The sequence below is a fragment of the Protopterus annectens genome, chromosome 10.part0, assembly GCF_019279795.1.
Source record: "Protopterus annectens isolate FY-2018-M chromosome 10.part0, PAN1.0, whole genome shotgun sequence".
In the NCBI taxonomy this organism is placed as follows: domain Eukaryota; kingdom Metazoa; phylum Chordata; order Ceratodontiformes; family Protopteridae; genus Protopterus; species Protopterus annectens.
Genome location: NC_056744.1, coordinates 721359571 through 721379520, shown reverse-complemented (window position 1 = coordinate 721379520; position 19950 = coordinate 721359571). Strand labels below are relative to the sequence as shown.

Below are 19950 nucleotides of genomic sequence, written 5' to 3'. Positions count from 1 at the left end.
AACCCACTCTTCCCGTGGTAGGCTACCTACCCCACTGATAAGCTAGAAGGCTTCCCTCCAACACAGAAAGGCTTGGGGGGCTTAGAAGCTTACCAACAGTCCTGGATACAGCAAGTCTGTATCTGGACTTGACTAGTTACAGGAAAGGCAGGAAACAAGCTTAGAATTTTTTTTTTTGTTACAGAAGAGCAGCTAAAACAGCAGTAAATACAATTCAAATTGTAGTGCAGGCCAGCACACCCGAATGTGTAGCAACACTGCGGCAAATACAGTTCAAATAAATGCAGTTAAATTAACAAATGACTAAAAAACAAGTGCAGAAGGCAGTAAATTAGAAGGTTACTAACAAGCAGTTATAAGTGCAGAGTAAGAGCGACTGAACAGATAACCGCATGCAGGAGAGCAACTAAGACAGTTACAGTAAGAGCAGCTGAATTAAAAAAAAATATATATATGTATATATATATTTTTTTTCTTTCATTTAAATCAATTAGAAAAACTGGATGGTAATTACAGAAGATATGTATCCATAAAAGAGGATGTGCAAGAGGAAATAACAACACTGGACTCTACTTACCTGGTCCCTAAGACACCAGCAGCAATTTTTAAACAAATCTTGCTGGAAATCACGTATTTCAGCAAGAGGGCTTGTATTACAGTACGAGATTGGAATATGAACTATAATGAAAAGGACCTTAAAGGGGGAAGGAAAGAAGAGATGTTAACAAAGACTGAAAAAAATGTTGGAAATTTCTGTAGGACTGGGGACTAGAAGATGTGGCAGAGTATACAGGTAGTGAAGAACTGTGGATTTATACTCATTACTCGACCAGACACTCCAAGTGGTCAAGGATTGACAAAGAATTTATTACTAAAGAACATATACAAGTAATAAGAGCTGTGAAGTGAAGCCCATAATTTTGAATCATGTATACCTAATGATAACAAATATAGGAAAAGTAAAAGAAATTCACTGGAAATTGTCCGCATATATTGAAAAAAACAGATTTGCTGAAGTGGATTAAATAATAGTTGAGGAACAGTTTAGTTGTCAGATGGGCACATATGCTCTTGGGAGATGCTGCAAAATGAGACAAGGGATTGGTTTAAAAATTATTTTTAAAACAGGAAAAAACAGAACAGGATAGGTATTGCAGTGGAAATCAGAGTCCCAACAAAAAAACACAATGGTTGGAGAAAAAGTACAACAGTAGGCATTACTAAGGTAAATGCAGGAAATTGATAACCAGAAAATACTGATACAACAAATAACACAGAAAGGAATACATTCCTCAAATATCCCAAGGGTACTGGAGCATTGGCAGCCAAACTTAAGGATGCAAAGGGTGGAGAGAGACATTTTCCAAATGTGATCAAAACAAGTAAGATGATGAATGGTATGCAAAGATACCAAAATAGTTAATGTACTTGGGGACTGTTGTAAATATAATTCAGAAGATGTGGAAAGGTAAAGGAAATATTTAATCTGTTCTTCTGCTAATACTTATGAAAGTACAAGATGAGTTAAAAAATAAATTTTACAGGATGAAGTTAGGAATGCAGTTTCAATGGTTAGATGGTATTCCATCAAGATGTGGAAAATGAGGAGTAAAAAGCTAATTGAAACCTGGACAGAATTATGGAATGCAGTATTTTTCACTAAAAGAATACCTGAAAGATTTGTAGTAGCTATACATAAAGAAGGCAGAGACCCTCAATTCCTGAGTTCATATAGACTACTAATCATAATTACAAGGTTTTTTGACTGTATTTGCCAACTGCATAGAAAGACTGTGCCTAAAATCATTCATAATGATTAGTGGTGGTTTTATATCAGGTAGACGTGCATTGGACAATGTAGTTGGAGCACTAATGGTAGTGCTCAAAAAGGCAGTTTAAGAGAGCAACCAGTAATGCTTGTTAGAATGCTGAGAAAAGCGTATGATTGAGTGGAGCTGTTTATTTATTTGAAATAAAGTTCTAGGGCTTCCACAAGACTGGTTAAATTTGTTTAATGCCATATACTTAAGACCCACTGCTCAGGTGAAGGCCATGGCCAGGCTTTGAGATGAATATTTTGATAAGGGGAACCAGACAGTGGTGTCCTATATCCCTATTATTTGCTATGTACTTTGAATACTTAGCAGTTGAATTAAGACATTCAGCCACTGGGGGGTTAATTAGAAAAGAGAAGAATTAGCGTTGGCTTTATGTGCAAATGACAGTAATTTTATTTATTTATTTTACATTTGTTTACCGGGAAACTCCAGCTGGGCAGTACCCATTTTCACCGGAGGCCTGGAGAGAAAAGTTCTACATAGTAACATTGCATAAACATAAATGAAATATTTCATAAAGAACATAGGTATGTAACATCTTAATACAATAATGAGTAACATAGAAGGAACTCTTAAATTACTGTACTTACAAACAAAATGACAGAGGTAGTACTAGCTGAATTTCTAACCAGTTTCAGTGGAACAATTCTACAAAATATAATGAGCATCAAGTCCAGTGTTACTTCAAGTGCATTTGTTCAAACGGTGTTGAACTAATAAATAATAGAGAACTTAAGTGCTTAGTGATGACAGAGGAAGCAGAGATTGTGTCAAGTCTCTTGTAGGGAAATTACATAGTATTGGATGCTAGATAGCTAAAAGAGGGGAGAAAGAAGATGTTATAGATGAGTAGTAGCTGTTAATGGAGATAAGTCAGTATAAAATATAGTACTGAGTAGTAAATTAGGGAATTGATATATGGTGCTATACTTTGGTAGGAAACTGAAAAAGAGGTTGACTTAATAATTTATTGAGATTGTTTGATTTTAGGGAAGGGATTAGTTGTTCAGAATTAACCTGAGATATTGCATAAGCAGAGCCATGAATCTGATAGTTTTTAAGTCATCTTTTAAACTGAGTTAAGTTGGTAGTTGTTCTAATGGAGTAAGGAAGTGAATTCCAGATTTTGGAGACATGAGATGAGTATAGAGAGTTTCCTGCTGTGTTTGTAGTTTTGGTAACTTGTAATAACAATTTACTTGTTGAATGAAGTATGCGTCCATTGGAATAAAGTTGTAATAAGGGTAGAAGTGCAGGGATTTTCTCAGGCTGGTAGAGCAGTTTGTAAGCAGTAATTGGCTGATTATATTTCAGAAGTTGTGGTAGTTCTAGCCAAGAGAGTTTTTTTAGGGTGAGGCAGTGGTGTGTGCTCTATGTAGAATTTGTGGCAAATCTTGCTATTTTGTTATAGCATATCTCGAGTTTGTTACGGTCAGCCTTTATAAGGTTGGTAAATATGGGTGAGGCATGGAGGAGGGTTGACAGGAGGTGGGTTCTGGAAATGGCAACTCGAGAACTGTCAGTTAAAATTTTTTTTGTTTCCTACAAAGAGTCTTCATTTTTTTCTGTACTTTTTTGATTGTGATATGTGTATGTCAAAACTCAACTTATTATCAGTTGTAACTCCTAGTAGTTTAATTTGTGGCTTAGGAGAATTTTTTATATTGTCCATAACTAGGATATGGAAAGTGAAAAGGGGATATATGGGTTTGGTTGGATGGAAGATCATAAGTTTGGTTTTGTTGGGATTAAGGATAAGCTGAGTCAGACCGCCATGATTCAGTCTGGGTGAAGGACTTTTGTGCTTTATCATGAAGCTGTTGGAGGCTTGGTTAATAATGTTAACAAATCCATAGAGAGGTCTGGACAGGCTTTTTAAAACTCTAACAAACTTTGGACTGATCTCAGAATGCACAGTAAGTGTATTAAAAAAAACAAAGGCCATCTCACCAAATATAAGCAACAAAGAAGGGCTAAGGGGAAAATTCTCGCATTTTGGAAATAGACAAGTAAAATACCAAGGGGTATTGGGTAAAGGACACTTTTATGAGAGTCTGTGTGGGAAATATGCAAGAAAATCTTTGAAGTAGTAAAAAATGAATGTACAAAAGTGGAGGAAACTAAATTTGGAATTAAATCACAGACTATAGGTTCTAAAACAACATCTACTACCTCATGTCTTATATCTGGGACAAGCATTTTAGATACCAATTCAGGGAAAAGACTTGATTAAACTCAGAAACTGGATGCAAAATTTTACATGGGTTGCATAGTTAAAAAATGATTTTACCAAACAAGTATGGAGAGATGGCTGCTGTAGACTTAAATGCTGGCTAACAATGCAGTTATTATGATATGCCAAGTGTCACAACCCATATTATAAAGCAAAGGAGGTGATGCAAGAATAGAACAAATGGCTGCAATACAAGGACATAATAGCTCAGTTTTTTTTTTTTTGGGGGGGGATCCTGAAAGGAGTTTATACCAATTCTTAGAACCTCGAAAGTTGTATTGAAAAAAGAATTCAGGAAGAAGAAAATGAAGAATTGGGCCTTCAACATACTTCATTTGTGAAACAAAGTGAAGATGGTGGACATGCCTACCTCACAATGGAGTTGAAGGAGAGATTTACAAAAAGACTGGAAACAGTTAATTGGATAACAGGAAGTCCTCAGATGGGAAGAAGCAGTGAACAAGTATAGGATCTTGGAAAATAAGCAAATTATATATTATAACCTTTTAAGTGTATTTCACAGCATAAACTTAGTAAAAGAAGAAAGGGAGCTGTGGCCAGTCATTATGAAAGAGATATACAATGTGGTGATGGGAAAAGGATAGAGAAAAAGACACATTCTGTATTTGTATGTGAAAATAGTAGAGGAAAAATAGCTGGCATAATTAAAGAAAAATAAGTTTGGAAAATATAGAACTAATCTCACTACAGAACAGTGGGATGAAATGCGTACAATACTAGAGAAAGGAATGAAATCAAGGAAATTTAGAATATTTGTATAGAAGTATCTCCACAAATGCTTCTGTACCCCACCTAGAATAGCTAAGGCTTTTTCAACTAAAAGTAATTTTTGTTGGAGCTGTGAAAGAAATGAGCCTGGAGATTGGAGAAATATGTTTTGGATTTGTCAGTCTTTAGCAGATTTTATGGATGTTATGAAAGGTTTTGAATCAGAGATCACAGAGTTTAAGGAAGAAAATAATTTCTTGGGATTTTGGGGAGAGTTGGGAATCTCTACAGACTAATGATTTTTTAATGGTATTTGCTGCCAAAAAAATCCACAACTAGAAGATGAAAAAAAACAGGAGAGAACAGCAAAGAACAATATAATTCTGATAGTTGAACAAATAAGGGAGGATGTGGAAATGGAAGCCTTCAGGAAGAAGTAAAAATCTGTAAAATGGTGACCGCTGTAGATCTTAGACTGGTTCCGTAGTGACTAGAACAAAGATCTATTAGAAAGGAACAACAGAGGAAATGATTGCTACCTTGTAATGAGTTATGAGGGTGTTTTACTGTTTTGTTATTTATTTTTTTACTAGATTGGATTAATGGATTGTTAAGCATAGGAAGTATTAATTCATCTTTGGTTATGAATAAATAGTTATGAAGATATTTGAAACAAAGGCAATATAGAGTAGTAATATAGTTCTAGTGGAGAATAATATGGTATTGATTTTGTATTCATGCAATTAGGGATAGTGTTAAAAAGATATTAACAGAACTGTTGCTCTTGGGCTGTGCTCAGTTAATCTGGCGATTGCTGTAATTTATTATTGAGAAAAATTCACATTTGTTGGATTTTCTAGTTCTGTTTACTGCAAAATCGCCTTGCAGAAGGATGAATTAGCCAGGGACTTGTTTGTTGTTTAATCTGCACTTGAGGGCTGCTTTTGCTGTGCTGTTACATTAAGAAATTCCTGAATCATCCATCTTCTGGCAGAAGGTGTTCAGCTGGTCTCTCTGAGTTTGGAAGTGCTTCAGGGAGCTCAGGGTGTGGTTGTTCATTAATTGGAGGGCATAGGATTCAGTTTTCAAGCTTTTCTGCTATAAATTAGGCAAGTTTGCATGGAGCTGCCTACCAAGTAGCTGTGGTTAGCAGTGCCCTGCATAGTAGCATACGCCTAGACAGTAAAATTTGCATATTAAGTTATGGTTAGGTCTGAAACCTGCAGCATGGCATTGTGTGGAATTAAGTTTAGAGCAGCCAGCCTGAACATGGTATAGCACTGCCATATCCTGGCACTATATAACATCTTGCCCTGTACCCCCAAAACAACCCTAGGAGACCACTGTTAAAACCCATTCCTTAGTCCTAAAGAGGCCCACCCTGTTACAGAACCAGACAGTGTGGATATGCAATTTCCACATGTCTCTGTGGCCAGCTTGATAGATTTGGACAACATAAGGCAGTGTAGCAATTGTCTCACATTCTCAGACAACCAGTTAATCATTATCCACATTATCCAGTGTATCCACCTATGAACCTATAAGAAGAACCCTGTTCAAAAGAAATTTGGACTAGAGTTTGGGAAGGTACATAAACTTGCAGGAAACAGTTGGGGTGCTTGGCTAGGATTGTAAAGCTCCCAGTGGTGATGAGCCTAGTATCTTCCTATGAACGTGTTAAAAAAAATAACTTTGTATGTGAGATGTAAATGCACAACATCCTTGGAAGGAAAAATCTTGTACACAAATGAGGTTGTCAAGAATATCCGCACTACATCCTTATCACACAACGCTCACCACACACAGTGTGTCTTATGCTGAGGTTCTTAAAATAAACCTTCCCAAATCTCAAAGACCTCCAAAGCCAACTAATGGTAACAATGCTTCGCGGCAGCCAGTAAAACACACACCAAAAGCAACACCAGTCATCTCGCACAAGAGTACATCCTATGGCATATACTCTGCCTTATAATGTTGTCATTGGAGACTCCATTGTGCGACATACAGATGGCCCCACTCCCCATATCTGACAAGGAGAAGATAACAGTAAGTTGCCTGTCTGGAGCCAGGAGCCACTGTATTATGAACACACTAGAGTAACTGCACCCCAGGTACCAATATGATTCTTTAATAGTGCATGTGAGTCTAAATGACCTAAGGCATACCTCAATGGACTATATGAAAAGAGACATAATGGGTCTCTTGGAATATGAGTCACAGATAGATAAGAGCCTTGTACTGAGCAATAGTCTTCTTCACCAAAGATGATTCTGCAGTATGAAGACAAAATGATTGATTTTAATGATTGGCTTAATTTCTGGTGTCACTCCAGGGGAATCCAGTATCTGTCAGCTTGGGAAGACATGGTCAACAGACCACGCTGCTTTGCCAAGGATGGTCTGCACCTCTCCCCTCTGGGTTTCTTGATATTGGATAAAACTTTATCCACCCCCTGAGCCTTTTTCAGGCAATGCCAAAAAGGCAAAACTGCAAACATAGTGAAAAAGCCTCCAAGCAGCCTTAGGGTGTTACTACTCAATGCTAGGTGCATAAACAAAAAACTCCACACCCTTCAAGCCCCTTCCCACCCCAGTCTGGAGAATGTAGACCTCTGTGCCGTGACTAAGACTTTGTTTAAAGCTGTAGAAAGTACTCTGGTAGTGCAAGGCTATGTAGGCTTCCACACATTTAGACCATCAAACAGCATAGGCTGGGGCCAAAGGTGTGGAGGTCTTTCAGTCAACGTTAGCAACAAACATACCTCCAGGTTGCCTAAGTCACCATATCATGTCTAGCTACAGGTCACCATCTATGCCCTTAGAGTCTTAAGACTCTTACTAAACCTACTAGAGGTGCTCACTATCCAACTAAACACCCTGTTCATTGGGTGATTTTAATTATCCCTCTGTAGACTGAGAAACCTAAACTGCCTCAAACTCACAGGCACAACACTTCCTTGATTTTATTAACACAAACACCTCTGAATAGATGGTGCACTCTCCAACCAGAGGATCTAACATATTAGATCTGGTACTCACCAACAATGGAGAGCTTTGCTTCCCCCAACAGGAATAAAATTGACATCATACACAAGAATTGATAACATTGTATGTTCAAATGGAGAAACAAAGTAAGTTGTATTAAAAAAAAAAGTTCTCATTAGTAAGTGGAGTTTGGTAGCCTACAGTGTTGATCATTCTGTCTGCAGAGAGACTTTGGGTTATTGTTTTGTGTAACTGCATTGATCTTTAGTGACTACCAATGTAGTGAACCCATTACCATCAAGTGGGTTCAGCATTACACTTTAACTTAACTCATTTTTATGCAGTCTTGGATTGGCTGCATTAAGTAAGTGGTACAGGAAGCAGATCCCCTTTTTTTGGGGTGTGGAGAGTTTTCCTTAATACTTCAGTAAGGACTTGTACCTTTAGTCATATTGATTGAATGGATTTGCTGTTTCCACTTTTACTGAACATTAGTACATTTTTCAAGTGCTATATCCAAAGTCCAGAAGATCATAACATTAATCTCTTTAATGAGAAAAACGTGTTGAATAGAAGTTCAAACCTTTCTGCACCCCTTGAGCCTCATGATGGCCACCATCATTACTCTTATGTTTGTCTACGTTTGCATCAGGCTACTTTAATGAACAGTGATGCATCAGTGGTTGCAGACTCATAATCACTTTGTGTATGTTGTTTTTTTCATTTCCATGACAGTTTTCTTTGGAGTTGTGTACACTTTTTACAAGTGTCAGCATAACTTTTATTTATTTTTGTTGATGATCATGTTACAAGTTCTGATGATGGACGCTTTACTAATTTGTGGGAAGAACCATTTTTAGTACAGGACAAGGGGACCCCTGAAGTGCTTCTTTGCCCAGGAAAATGAGATGAGCCCATTTTGCCAAGGACAGAGATCTAATCAATCTATTTTTCTAAATTAACCTACTGGATAACAGTGATCCATCAACCAGGACACCAGTGTTAGTTGGGATATTTCATAAAGTACCCTAATATTTATAGACATCAGACTTAATTTTAAGGCCTGTATTTCCAAAGTATAGCCAAATAATCCACTTATTTTTGCTGTACTGATGATGATAAAAAGGTTGAAACATGGCATGGCATTTCTGCAGCTACCAGGGTTTGGCTTTAAGAGCATAAATGTACCCATTTTAAAAAGTAAAATGTTGCAGGCATTTAGAAGCTGTATAGCTGAAACACTGATATGTCTTTAAGGGATTCTTTGCATATATCCCGTGGACCTCGCGTACAGGAGTACACAATGAAGACTGTTGCTTGGTTGGATCTTTCTTGATTTTTTTTTCCCAATTGGCTTGCGTGCGTGATCCTTTTTTCCCTTTGGCTTGCGTACGTATCCTAAGAAATGAATGGGCACTCCCTCAGCTGCAGTTTTTGCCTGTCCTGGAACCAAGAGTTAGACAAGCCTGCTTGCTGAAATTCTTCCAGGAGTGGGACAACCACAAGGTTGACCTTTTTTTGGCACAAAAGAGAATATTCACCAGTTCTACTTAATTTGACAGGGCACATGGGGAGGTGACAATAATGACTTCTGTCTTTAGTGGCAGGGAAAGTTCCTGTACAAATTCCCATCTTTTCCTTCAATTCCATGCCTACTAGCAAAATTCAGAGAACATCATCAACATTCCTAACCAGAACTCTTCATCATCATCCTTTGATGGCCGTAAATGGCATGTTTCAGGCTGATAGGTCCCTGACTGTCCAAGAGTAGTACAAACTAGAGGTGCCCTCGGTGTGTTGGAACACCACCCTCAAGTCTGATTATTCCAGAACCGTAGATTCTACCAACCTTTCTGCCTAAGGTTTTTGAGGTCTGTGAGGCTCCCATAAAGTTTCTCATTCCGACAGTAAATTCTTCTAAGTAAAGAAGGTTCTCCATTTTTATGCAAACAGTCTTTTCCAACTTCACATTGCAGTTATCCTACATAGCTCAGTCAGTATGTTTACAAGTGATTCTCACCTAACTTAGACATCTGTGTGACTCTGGCTAATTTATTCCATGGACAAGGGTGCATGTTTCTGTCATTTTGGTGCAAAATAATCTTATGGACAGCAGAATATCACTCATCTCAGTATTAGCTAGAAGTTCCTTAAACAGCTTTTGCATCTTCACCCATCTTTGCAGAACACTTCTGCTCTTTAGGACTTGATTTCAATGATTAGCAGGCTTGCAGCAACGTTCTGTTTGTACCGCCTAGTGTGGAGGTTCGCATTTCATCACTGGGATGTTATTTATGTTGGTGAGACCATTAATTCCACCTGTAGGATCTCAAAGTTACATATTCTTGTATTGTAGGAGACCATATTTGGTCTTGAACAAGGATCAAGATTTTTTAAAGACTAACCTAGGCTTCCTGCTGAAAGTCATCTCTAAATTTTCCTTAAGTCATTCTATTCAACAACTTAATATCATTCTGAGTTACAGTCCAAGAGAAAGAGAATATCCTCTCCCTTACTTGCATCTTCATCTCAGTTTTTGCCTGAAGTGGGTGACTGAGGTCAACAGGATGGACCAACTTTTCATCTTCTCTTTTGTTGTAAGGAGAGCCTGGTTTTGGCCAACCTTACCTTATCCAAATATATTGTTTAGTACATCATTCTTTTGCCATGGGGTGGTAGACCTTGCTTTAACTTTGAGGTCTTTCAGCTGTCCACTACTCTGTGGTTGCTTCAGTTCCTGTTTCAAAAATATATCCTTTCCTGCTAATTTCTGTAAAATCTACTCCATAATTGTATACTAAAGTTATGTCAATTTTATTACAGTAAATTAATTGATCACATGACCATTATGATTTTCTATACTAGTGTAAATACCAACTTTTCCTCTATTTTTATTGAACTTCTTTCATTTACTATGGTACAACAATGATTTCTATGTTTATCTTATAGTTCTAGTGATTATCTAATTTTGCTATTGGAGCTTTTCTCCCCGGGCCTCTACTGAAAATGGAAATGTATCCAGCTAGACTAGCCCGGTCAACAAATGTAAAATAAAATAAAAATATCCCTTGTTAACATTTGTACTTCCCAGTTGGTAATACGTTCGCAACTCCACCAACCACTAGTGTCTTGACAAGGTTTGCAGATGTCACATTTATAGGCTTTAATATAGCCTTAGTCTAGAGACCTAGTTTTAGTATAAATATAAACAAGTCACCATTTTCAGAGAAGGTCATTACTGTGTGCCCCCTTTGCATGTAAAGATAGCTTCCCCCTACATATTAAGCAGCATAAGCCCTAGCAACATTCAAGCTTTAGTTACATGAATGAATGGAATCCAGTAACTTCATCCCAGCAATTGCAAACTACAAACTTCTAGCTGTCCCAAACTAAACATGATCACATCTCAGTCCTCTCTATTCCTTCTCTGCTTCTCTGTCTACTCTTTCTCCAAATTTGTCCTATTTACCTTCCCTCTTGCATAATCCAGGCTGAAAATATTCTATGTATGTATCTCCCAAATTAGCTCTACCTCCTACCATCATCTTCTAAGCACATGCTAACCTTCAAGATTTGTTCTTTTGTGGCATTGTTCCCAAAGCCTACAATGGCTGACATGTTGCTGGCTTTGAATAAATCTGTGAACCTAAGACCTAGGTTTAGATTCTAACCTGTGTTTAGCTTCTTTTCCTTTCCCTTTGTTTATCTAAATAGGCTGCTTCTGGTAAGAAATGAGTTTGGAAGACTGGTTTTTGATACTGCTGAGGGAATATTTTCTAGTACTGGAATATTTTGATATCTTTCCCCTACCCACTATCCAACCTCTTCTTTAAAACTCCCAAAGATGCACTCTATTTATCATCACACGTAACTTACCAGCTCACTGCCACCTACTCACCACTGTCCCATCTATACCCACAAACTCTCCCCTAGACTAAGTTAAAAAGCTTTCCCTTAAAATGTCAATGAACCTCATATGAACGTGTGTATATTCTCCTCCTTTGACAAACTGGCTAGTATTTCTAGTTTTTTCTTTCTTCTCTTATCTTTATTACATCTTCAAGATTATCTCTACTAAACATACTGTCTGACCAACAATCACATGTTACTACCTGCTATACATTTAATTGTATGTCTAAACCATTATGCTTATGTAAATATCTTATGCAGTCATATGTTATCTACTATATTTTAGAACTGTATGTGTAAACCACAATGCTCATGTAAATATCTTTTGTAAATGTCTTATGTGTAGTACGTTAGTAATTGTTTCTGGAGTTTTTCTCCCCGAGTCTCCACTGAAAATGGATAGCTCTCCATTTGGACCTCCCCGATAAACAAATGTGAAATAAAATAAAGTAAAAATTTTGGAGTAGTTGCTTGCTGAATTACTTGTTTTTGAAGATCTTACTGTTAACGGTAATACCTAGGTAATAATCAGTTTATTGTAATGACTTGAATAGCCTTTTAATGCTGTTAATATATGTCTTTGTCCAGTAAAATAAAAATATAAATGCATATATGGATTTGCATACATGAAATTATTTAATGTGGGGAACCTATGTTTACCAAGTACTTCAGCTACCTGAAGTAATTCTGAGAGTCTAATGTTTATTTCTTTTAGTAAAATCCAGTTTTCTAATTCAGCAGACAGAAGCCCCTCGGGAAGTGCATTTGGAAGTCAAGAGAATTTGCGATGGAGAAAAGATATGACTCACTGGCGCCAGAACAGTGAAAAGCTTGATAAGTAAGTGTTAATTTTTCGAAGATCATTATGTAATCTACAGAATTTGTTATAACACTACCAGCATGTTGATTTATTGTCACCCATTCCTATATTACATAGCTAAATTGGTAACCGACCTCCTTTGTGAACTGTTAAGTATTATGACACCTACTCAAGCTAAATGTAATTATCCTTGTAAGGCTGCAGATTTACATAATTGCATGCAATTTAAGCACTAATGCACGGACTTGGTAAGCAAACACATAGTACACCACTCTTTTTTGGCTTATATTAATTAGTGAGACTGCAAGTCATGTGCACAAACTATGACAACAGCTGTTTAAAGCATTGATCAGTATGTAATATCATATATGCTCAAAGAGGAACCAAATACCTACACATTTTATAATTTCTTTTGACCTGATTGTTAGAAAGCTGCACTTAGAAGTGGGGGTTTGCAGCATAAAAGGATCAGGCACTTTGTTCAGGTGCAGTTTGGTTAAGAACAGTCTGGATGAGTTCTTTTCAACCAGTTTGATTTGTGTAAGTGCTGCATTTGAATGAAATGTTTGAATGTTTGTATGATGTACCACTTGGTTGAATATATTTGCTGTAGTAGCTGTACTTCAGTGACTTCAGGGTCAGACATGTAGTCTGGGGTGGTGTTCACATTGCTTACAGTTAGGTATAAAGTTAGGTTTGGGTTAGATTTATGATTAGGGCTAGAGTTATAGGTGTATGTGGGGTATGATCCCAGTTAGTCTCGCTAAGGATAACACAAAACTCTTGACCATGGGATAGATAAGGCCAGTCTAACAAAAAATGGGATAGGTTAACTCAAGCACAAAAAAGGGAAACTGGCTGTGCTTAAAATGGCCCACAAGGGCAACTGGCCTAGTACTTACCTATGAACCTGTTTTGTACTATAGAAAGGCTATGGGAGATTTAGCCTGCTATGACAAATACTGTGGGTAGTTCTTTGTATTGTGCATTTTTTACTTTAACTGTTTGGACTTCATTTTGTTCACATATTCATAGGTACTTAATAGGATGTTGACCTGTGAGGATCTTAAGAAGACTGGTTTACAATTCCTATGGTAGTTGTTAGCCCTTATATTTTGTGTATGATTAACCCAGAGAAAGATAAAACAAGGATATTGTAGGACTTTTGCTTTGGGATGAATTTGTGGTTTCCCATCCATTTATCCAAATTACTTTTGATTAGTGTAAGAGAAGTACATCCCCGTAGAAGAAAATACTGTCCATCCAACATTTTGTGTTTATGTTGCAAAAGAGATTGAGATCTTTTGAGTGGGTGTTCAAGTTACCATTGGGCTTGTGAATGCCTAGTAGGTCTAGAAGGATGGAGTCCATTTTGTTGCTTTTATGAATTTGTTTTCAAAGAAATGTATTCAACCTCTCAAGAAAACTATGAGCATTTCAAACTAGAATGATTTTAAACAATTGTAGCCATGGACCTGCTTTTGTGGCACAGAGGAATGGAACCCTGAGTGCAACCCAGATGTCCTGTATTTAATTAATGGTGCAGGTACTGGAGGAACAGGTTGTGGAGGATGCAAGTCAGCCTGTCGTACAGGCTTGGCAGTCCCAGGAAAGTTGGCCAGTTCTGTCTTGATACTTGGGTGAGAGCTGGCTGCAGAGTAGGTAAGTCAGTTGGCATCGTAGACAAACCCAGGGTGGCTCCCTCCTCAACTCAAAGTTGAGGTAAAAAAACAAAAAGTCCTCCAAAGTTGTGAAGTTGAGAGCCAAAACATTTTTACAGATTCCTTGATACTGTTACTAAGACACCTGCACTAAAAGGAAATAAGTACATTCATTTAACCAGTCACATTATCAGCCATTACTGTACATATGCTCCACTGTCAGTTCTTCTACAGTGATAATTGCTCTGTCTAACATTTTGCACCTAGGGCAGCCACCCATTCACTCTAGTATAACTATGGTGCTGCTTTGCTGGAACACTGGGTGTTGCACTTAATGAGCCTGCATAGTACATGCTGCCAAGAGGTGTGGCATCCATACAGTAGTGTGTGTGTGTGTGTGTGTGTGTGTGTGTGTGTGTGTGTGTGTGTGTGTGTGTGTGTGTGTGTGTGTGTGTGTGTGTGTGTGGACATAGACACCTCCCCTAGGTTTGGTAGCATTGTAGAGCACAGGGATGCCATTGTGGCAAAGCAGCTGTAGGAGTAGGGTACTACCATTCCACCTGACTTTTGCTACTGGTCAACAAATAGACTGATTGGGCTTCCTGAGCAGAAATAAATGAGCTTTTGCTTCACTAAATTAGTAGCCCAATTGGGTACTGGTAGTGGAGACCCCAGACAGAGTAAGAAATTACTTCAAAAAAGCTTCATTACAGTTTTACAATTACTTATCTGCAGTTTTGTTGTGTTGTGACATATTTCTCATAATGGCCAGCTGGTTACTTATGGCATATTGTATTCACTGTAATGTTGTGTCACTGGCTCTTCATTCTGCAAGGACGTCTTTATATCATTCCCACTTCCATTTTAACTTGTGAAAGAGCTGTCACAGTAGTTTTCCCCCAAGTTTATCTGGTATTGCTTCTGAGGAATTTTAAAACAACTTTGATGGCAGGATTGAAAAGTGGGTATTTAGTTCTGAATAATGAAACTAAGGTCTCAGGCTGGACAACTGAGTCATCTGGAGAGTTTCAAGAGCAAGAAGCCGTTCAGGAACAGTTTATAAATGAATTGGAAGATTGCAGTGTCTAAAGGCATGGAAATGGAGATGTCTGAAAAATGCTGTTTAATGAAAGTGTGGGCTAAGCCATGATCAAACAGCTCAAGGTGGAGCTCTAAGATCTAAAGGATGTTACAAGTAGCTAGTTCAAAACTGGGTTGTAATAGCCACTGTGTAAGATATAACCTTGCAGTTAACCTGTGGATTTGTAAACGGTGTTCTTGTCTGGCTGGAAGACTGACATCTGTCTGTGGTTGTATGTAGTTTATTTTTTTGGAAGTACTGCTACAATGATTCTTCTATTCAAAACATTGACAGTTACGGTAAGCACTTCCATGCAGCTGTGCTTTTCTAGCTAATCAGTAGCTTCTGTTTGACTATGTTAGTTGAGCCTTGTGTAATATAGCAAACCCATGGTCTTCACCTTCATTAGCATTAACTACTTGAGTGTAAATCAGATGGGTATAATACATGCTTCCCTTCATTTGGTTTGCAGGTAAAACTAGAATGGTATATCATTGGTCATGTAGAACAAAGCTGTACTGTCACTGAGAGATTTTCATTGTAATATTTGCTGCAGTCTATGCATTTGGGATATCCGGCATGCAACTAGCTGTGGCTGCTTGACTTGACCAGAGATTTACATTCCCCAGGCCTTCTAATAATGCCCTCTCCCCAGGAGCATCAGTATACTAGTGTTATATAAAGGGTATTTTAGCCGATTACATCTTCAAATTTTTTTTGACATGCAGTACTTGGCCTATATATTACTTGAAACATTGAGTCCATTGTTGAGTCTAAAAATTCTCAGCAGACATATAAGTACATCATAGGAAATTTCTTCTCATCTTTATTGTTGTATTTTTTCACATGTCTAATGTGCAATACTGACTTTAGTTCAGAGTTAATTTTATTGAAAGTTAATTGTATGGTGTATGGTAAGCAAATTCCCCACTTAGATTTTCATTCAACATTTTCTGGAATTCATAAATTCCAATGCTTTGGATCAAGTTATCCGCACCCCCACCAGGGGCAGCAATATCCTAGACTTGGTCATTACCAACATGGGCAACTGGTGTTCCACACCAGAGGTCAATTCCTCGTTGGTCAGATCCGACCACAAGCTAATCACCCTAGACATCCACATCCCACCCCCACCTCCCATTAGGGAAACCACCGTAAAAAATTTCTCCAAAGCCAACTTCACGCTTCTTAAGACAGAAGTGGCAAACTTCATGACACCCATGCTGACGGACAATAGAGGTACGACTGCTGAATCCTATACAAATGCACTTTATAAGCACTTAAATGAGTGCATGGATCATGCAATCCCTAATGGAACCAAGATGCTATCCTCCAAAAAAAGGAAGCCAATCTGGTGGTCCTCTGCCATAAACAAACTACAACAGAAGAAAGAAACTGTTGCAAAAAAGAGTAAAATCCCATGATTGGAGGAACTCCGTGGTCAGCCTCAGTAAGAAGCTGAGAGCCCTCATAAAATCCTCCAAAGCTAGCTATGAAAACAAAATCGCTACTGATTCTAAAGACAACCACAAAGCATTCTATAGCTATGTCAAGAATGTCAATGGCAACACTCAGATCTGCTCTGAGTTACAGCACAATGGCACTAAATATACAGAACCAACTGATATTGCCAACATCCTGGCAGATAGGTTCAGTGCTAACTTAACCCTCTCTCACCCCTTAAAGGGCCCATCTCTATACCGGAAGAATGCAAAGTTCCTGTAATCACGGCTGCAGAGGTAAAAAAACACACTCTCCAAAGCCAAGAACACAACATCCATGGGACCTGACAACATCCCAGGCTGCATTCTACACGAACTACAGAACGAACTGTCACCCCAGCTAAGTACTATGTTCAATCATAGCCTCACCTCAGGCTTTGTGCCCACTGAATGGTGCATAGCAATGGTTATCCCACTCCACAAAGGGGGATCCACCACAGACCCCGGGAACTACCGCGCCATTAGCCTGATGAGCCTGGTCTGCAAGGCTATGGAACATATCATCATGGAACTTATAAACAATGACATTAGTAATCTCCAAACTCTGGACCCTATCCAGTTCAGGTTTGTAAAAGACAAATCATGTCTCCTAAACCTGATAAGACGTCTTTGAAGTGGTCACCAAAGCCGTAGATGAGGGTAAGGTGGTTCACACAGCCTATCTAGATCCCGCCAAGGCTTTTGACACCATCCCCCACTCTGGAATTATAGATAAACTCACTAAATTAGGTATAAATCCCTATGTCACAAGATGGGTTTCCAACTGGCCCACTGACAGAACCCACACTGTGAAAGTAGCAGGCTCTAAATCCAACTTCAGAACAGTGACAAGTGGAGTACCACAGGGTTCACTCTTGGGTCCTCTCCTGTTTGGTATCTACTTCTCTGAAGTACAGCCTAACACAGAAGGTCTTTGGCTAACAAAGTTCGCAGATGAATGCAAACTAGGAGCCTTAATCAAAACTCCTAACGATGTGGACATCCTACAAAAGGGCCTCACTGAGACAGATGTCTGGTGTCAAAGCCATGGCCTCAAGCTCAGTGCCAAAAAGTGTACTGTCATCCCTTTTGGTATAAACTCTGTACCCATGAACTATCACATAGGCAGTAGTCTACTTAACACCGAAAGTGTTATAAGAGACCTTGGGACACAAGTGGACAGTAGTCTCTCCTTTGATAATCACATTGCCACAGTAGTCAGGAAATCCTTGTACGTAGCGCACTTCATCACAAAAGGTTTCTCATCCAGGAAAAAAGAGGTCATTGTTCCCCTCTACTCATCACTCATTAGACCCATTATAGAGTACAACACCCCTTTTGGTATGTACCTCACAAGACATCTACAACAACTGGAAAGGCCGCAGAAATACCTCACAAAGAGGATTATTGGCATCAAACAGATGCCCTATGCAGACCATCTCAAAAAACTCCAGCTTTACTCTGTCGCATATCGCCTACTCATAGGCGATCTCTGCCTAACATACAAAGCTATGTCAAACCCAGAGCTGTTGGACATGCTCCACTTAAAGAAATCCCAAACCCTCCGAGCTACACACTCTAGGGACCTAAACCTTGTCACCACAATAAACAGAACATGCTGGAGGGATAGAGTCCTGTCCCAGAGATTTCCCATACTCTGGAACAAACTACCTATGTATATCAAACATGGAACAAACTACCTATGTATATCAAACAAAGCTCCTCATTAGCACTCTTCAAGAAAAATCTTGATGATTGGATGGGAGATAGGAAATTCACCCCGGGGATCATTTCTGTGGCTCTGCTTTACAGGGGCACAGGAAAATAATTTTCTTGGGTGGCAAAAGCCAGGGTACCGTTTGGCTAGACTTATATAGGTCCTTAAGCCAATAGCCTAGTACCTACCTATGAATCATTCCTTATACCGCAGTGGGTTCCTATTGCATGATTGAAAGCTAAAAATAGCAAACACTCATTTGTCGAACCCAAATGCACAAAACCACAGAATATCGAAGAAATGGATCAGCAAATTTTTTCCCAGGAAAAAATTCACTGGGCCATTCTCCGGACTTTGCTGTTTTCTTCACTGTGGTGCGATCTCAGAGTTGGTATATTTAAAGTGGGAAGGTGTGCGGGGGCAAAGCCCCCCACTTCGTTACCTGTACACGTTTTTTTTTTTTTTTTTTTTATCAGCGAATTTTTTCCCTGGGAAAACATTCACTGATCCTTTCCTTCGACATTTTGTGGTTTTGTGTATTTGGGTTCTATAACAGATCATTCGATCATCCTCCCTAACCCTACAGGTCATCTCTCCATCCTTCTGTCATACCTCACCTACACACCCTTTCAAGATTAATACATTTCCAATTACCACCCATACTCCCTTACCAAAACATAGAAGTTCTACTTCCTTAAACCCCCTCACTTAAATTGTTATTTTTTGGAAACACTTCTCTTAGGCAGAGACATGCACTTCAACCCAGGACCACCAGCCCCTGCCTCTCTTAATTTTGCATCTCAGTCCTCTTCTCCCCAGTCCTCCCTCTACCCTCCCTCCTTCCCCTAAATCATTACATATCCTTTTCCGTAAATATCCAGACCCTAGTATACAAAATCACAGAACTTCATTCCTGGATTGCCAACACCCCCCCACCCTTCGCAAAATCTTAACTCTGTCTGAAACCTGGCTGAAACCCCATATCTCAAATACAGAAATCTTACCTCCAGGCTATGACATCTTCCACTCCGACAGAACCAATAAGAGGGGCGGTGGTGTTGCCATCCTTTATACTGAACAACTCAATTCTCTCTCCACTCTCAATTTCTATACCCACCCAACTTTGAGTCTGCAGAATGCCTTATCGTCAATTGTCATCTAAATCTGCATAAAAATTTTGCCATAGCCTACATCTTCATACCTCCCGGAAATAATATCCCCATCCTTGAGAACATTCTCTCTTGGTTTCCTAATAATATTCCTTATGAAACCATTCTTCTTGATGAAGAAGATGATTGGGCCAAGCTTTCTACTTCATCTCCTAGTCATAGTCTCAACCTTCATGGCTTCCACCAATTTATATCCTCCCCTACTTGTACTAACAAAAACTCACCTCCAGTCCTACCCTGGATTGAACTGTCACCTTAGATCCCAACCTTTATCATAACCCTGACAGACATCCTAACTCTCTTAGCAACCACTCCCAGACCTTTATCC

General features: G+C 38.8%; 1 protein-coding gene across 1 annotated transcript in view; it reads left to right on the top strand.

Moving 5' to 3' along the window:
- The window catches only part of DOCK7 (dedicator of cytokinesis 7), a 3076229-nt gene that overhangs the window by 2337458 nt on the left and 718821 nt on the right, over positions 1-19950 (top strand). The window contains exon 34 of the mRNA XM_044085545.1: positions 12432-12531. Within this exon, the coding sequence (XP_043941480.1) occupies positions 12432-12531 (100 nt within the window). The remainder of the gene's footprint in view (positions 1-12431; positions 12532-19950) is intronic.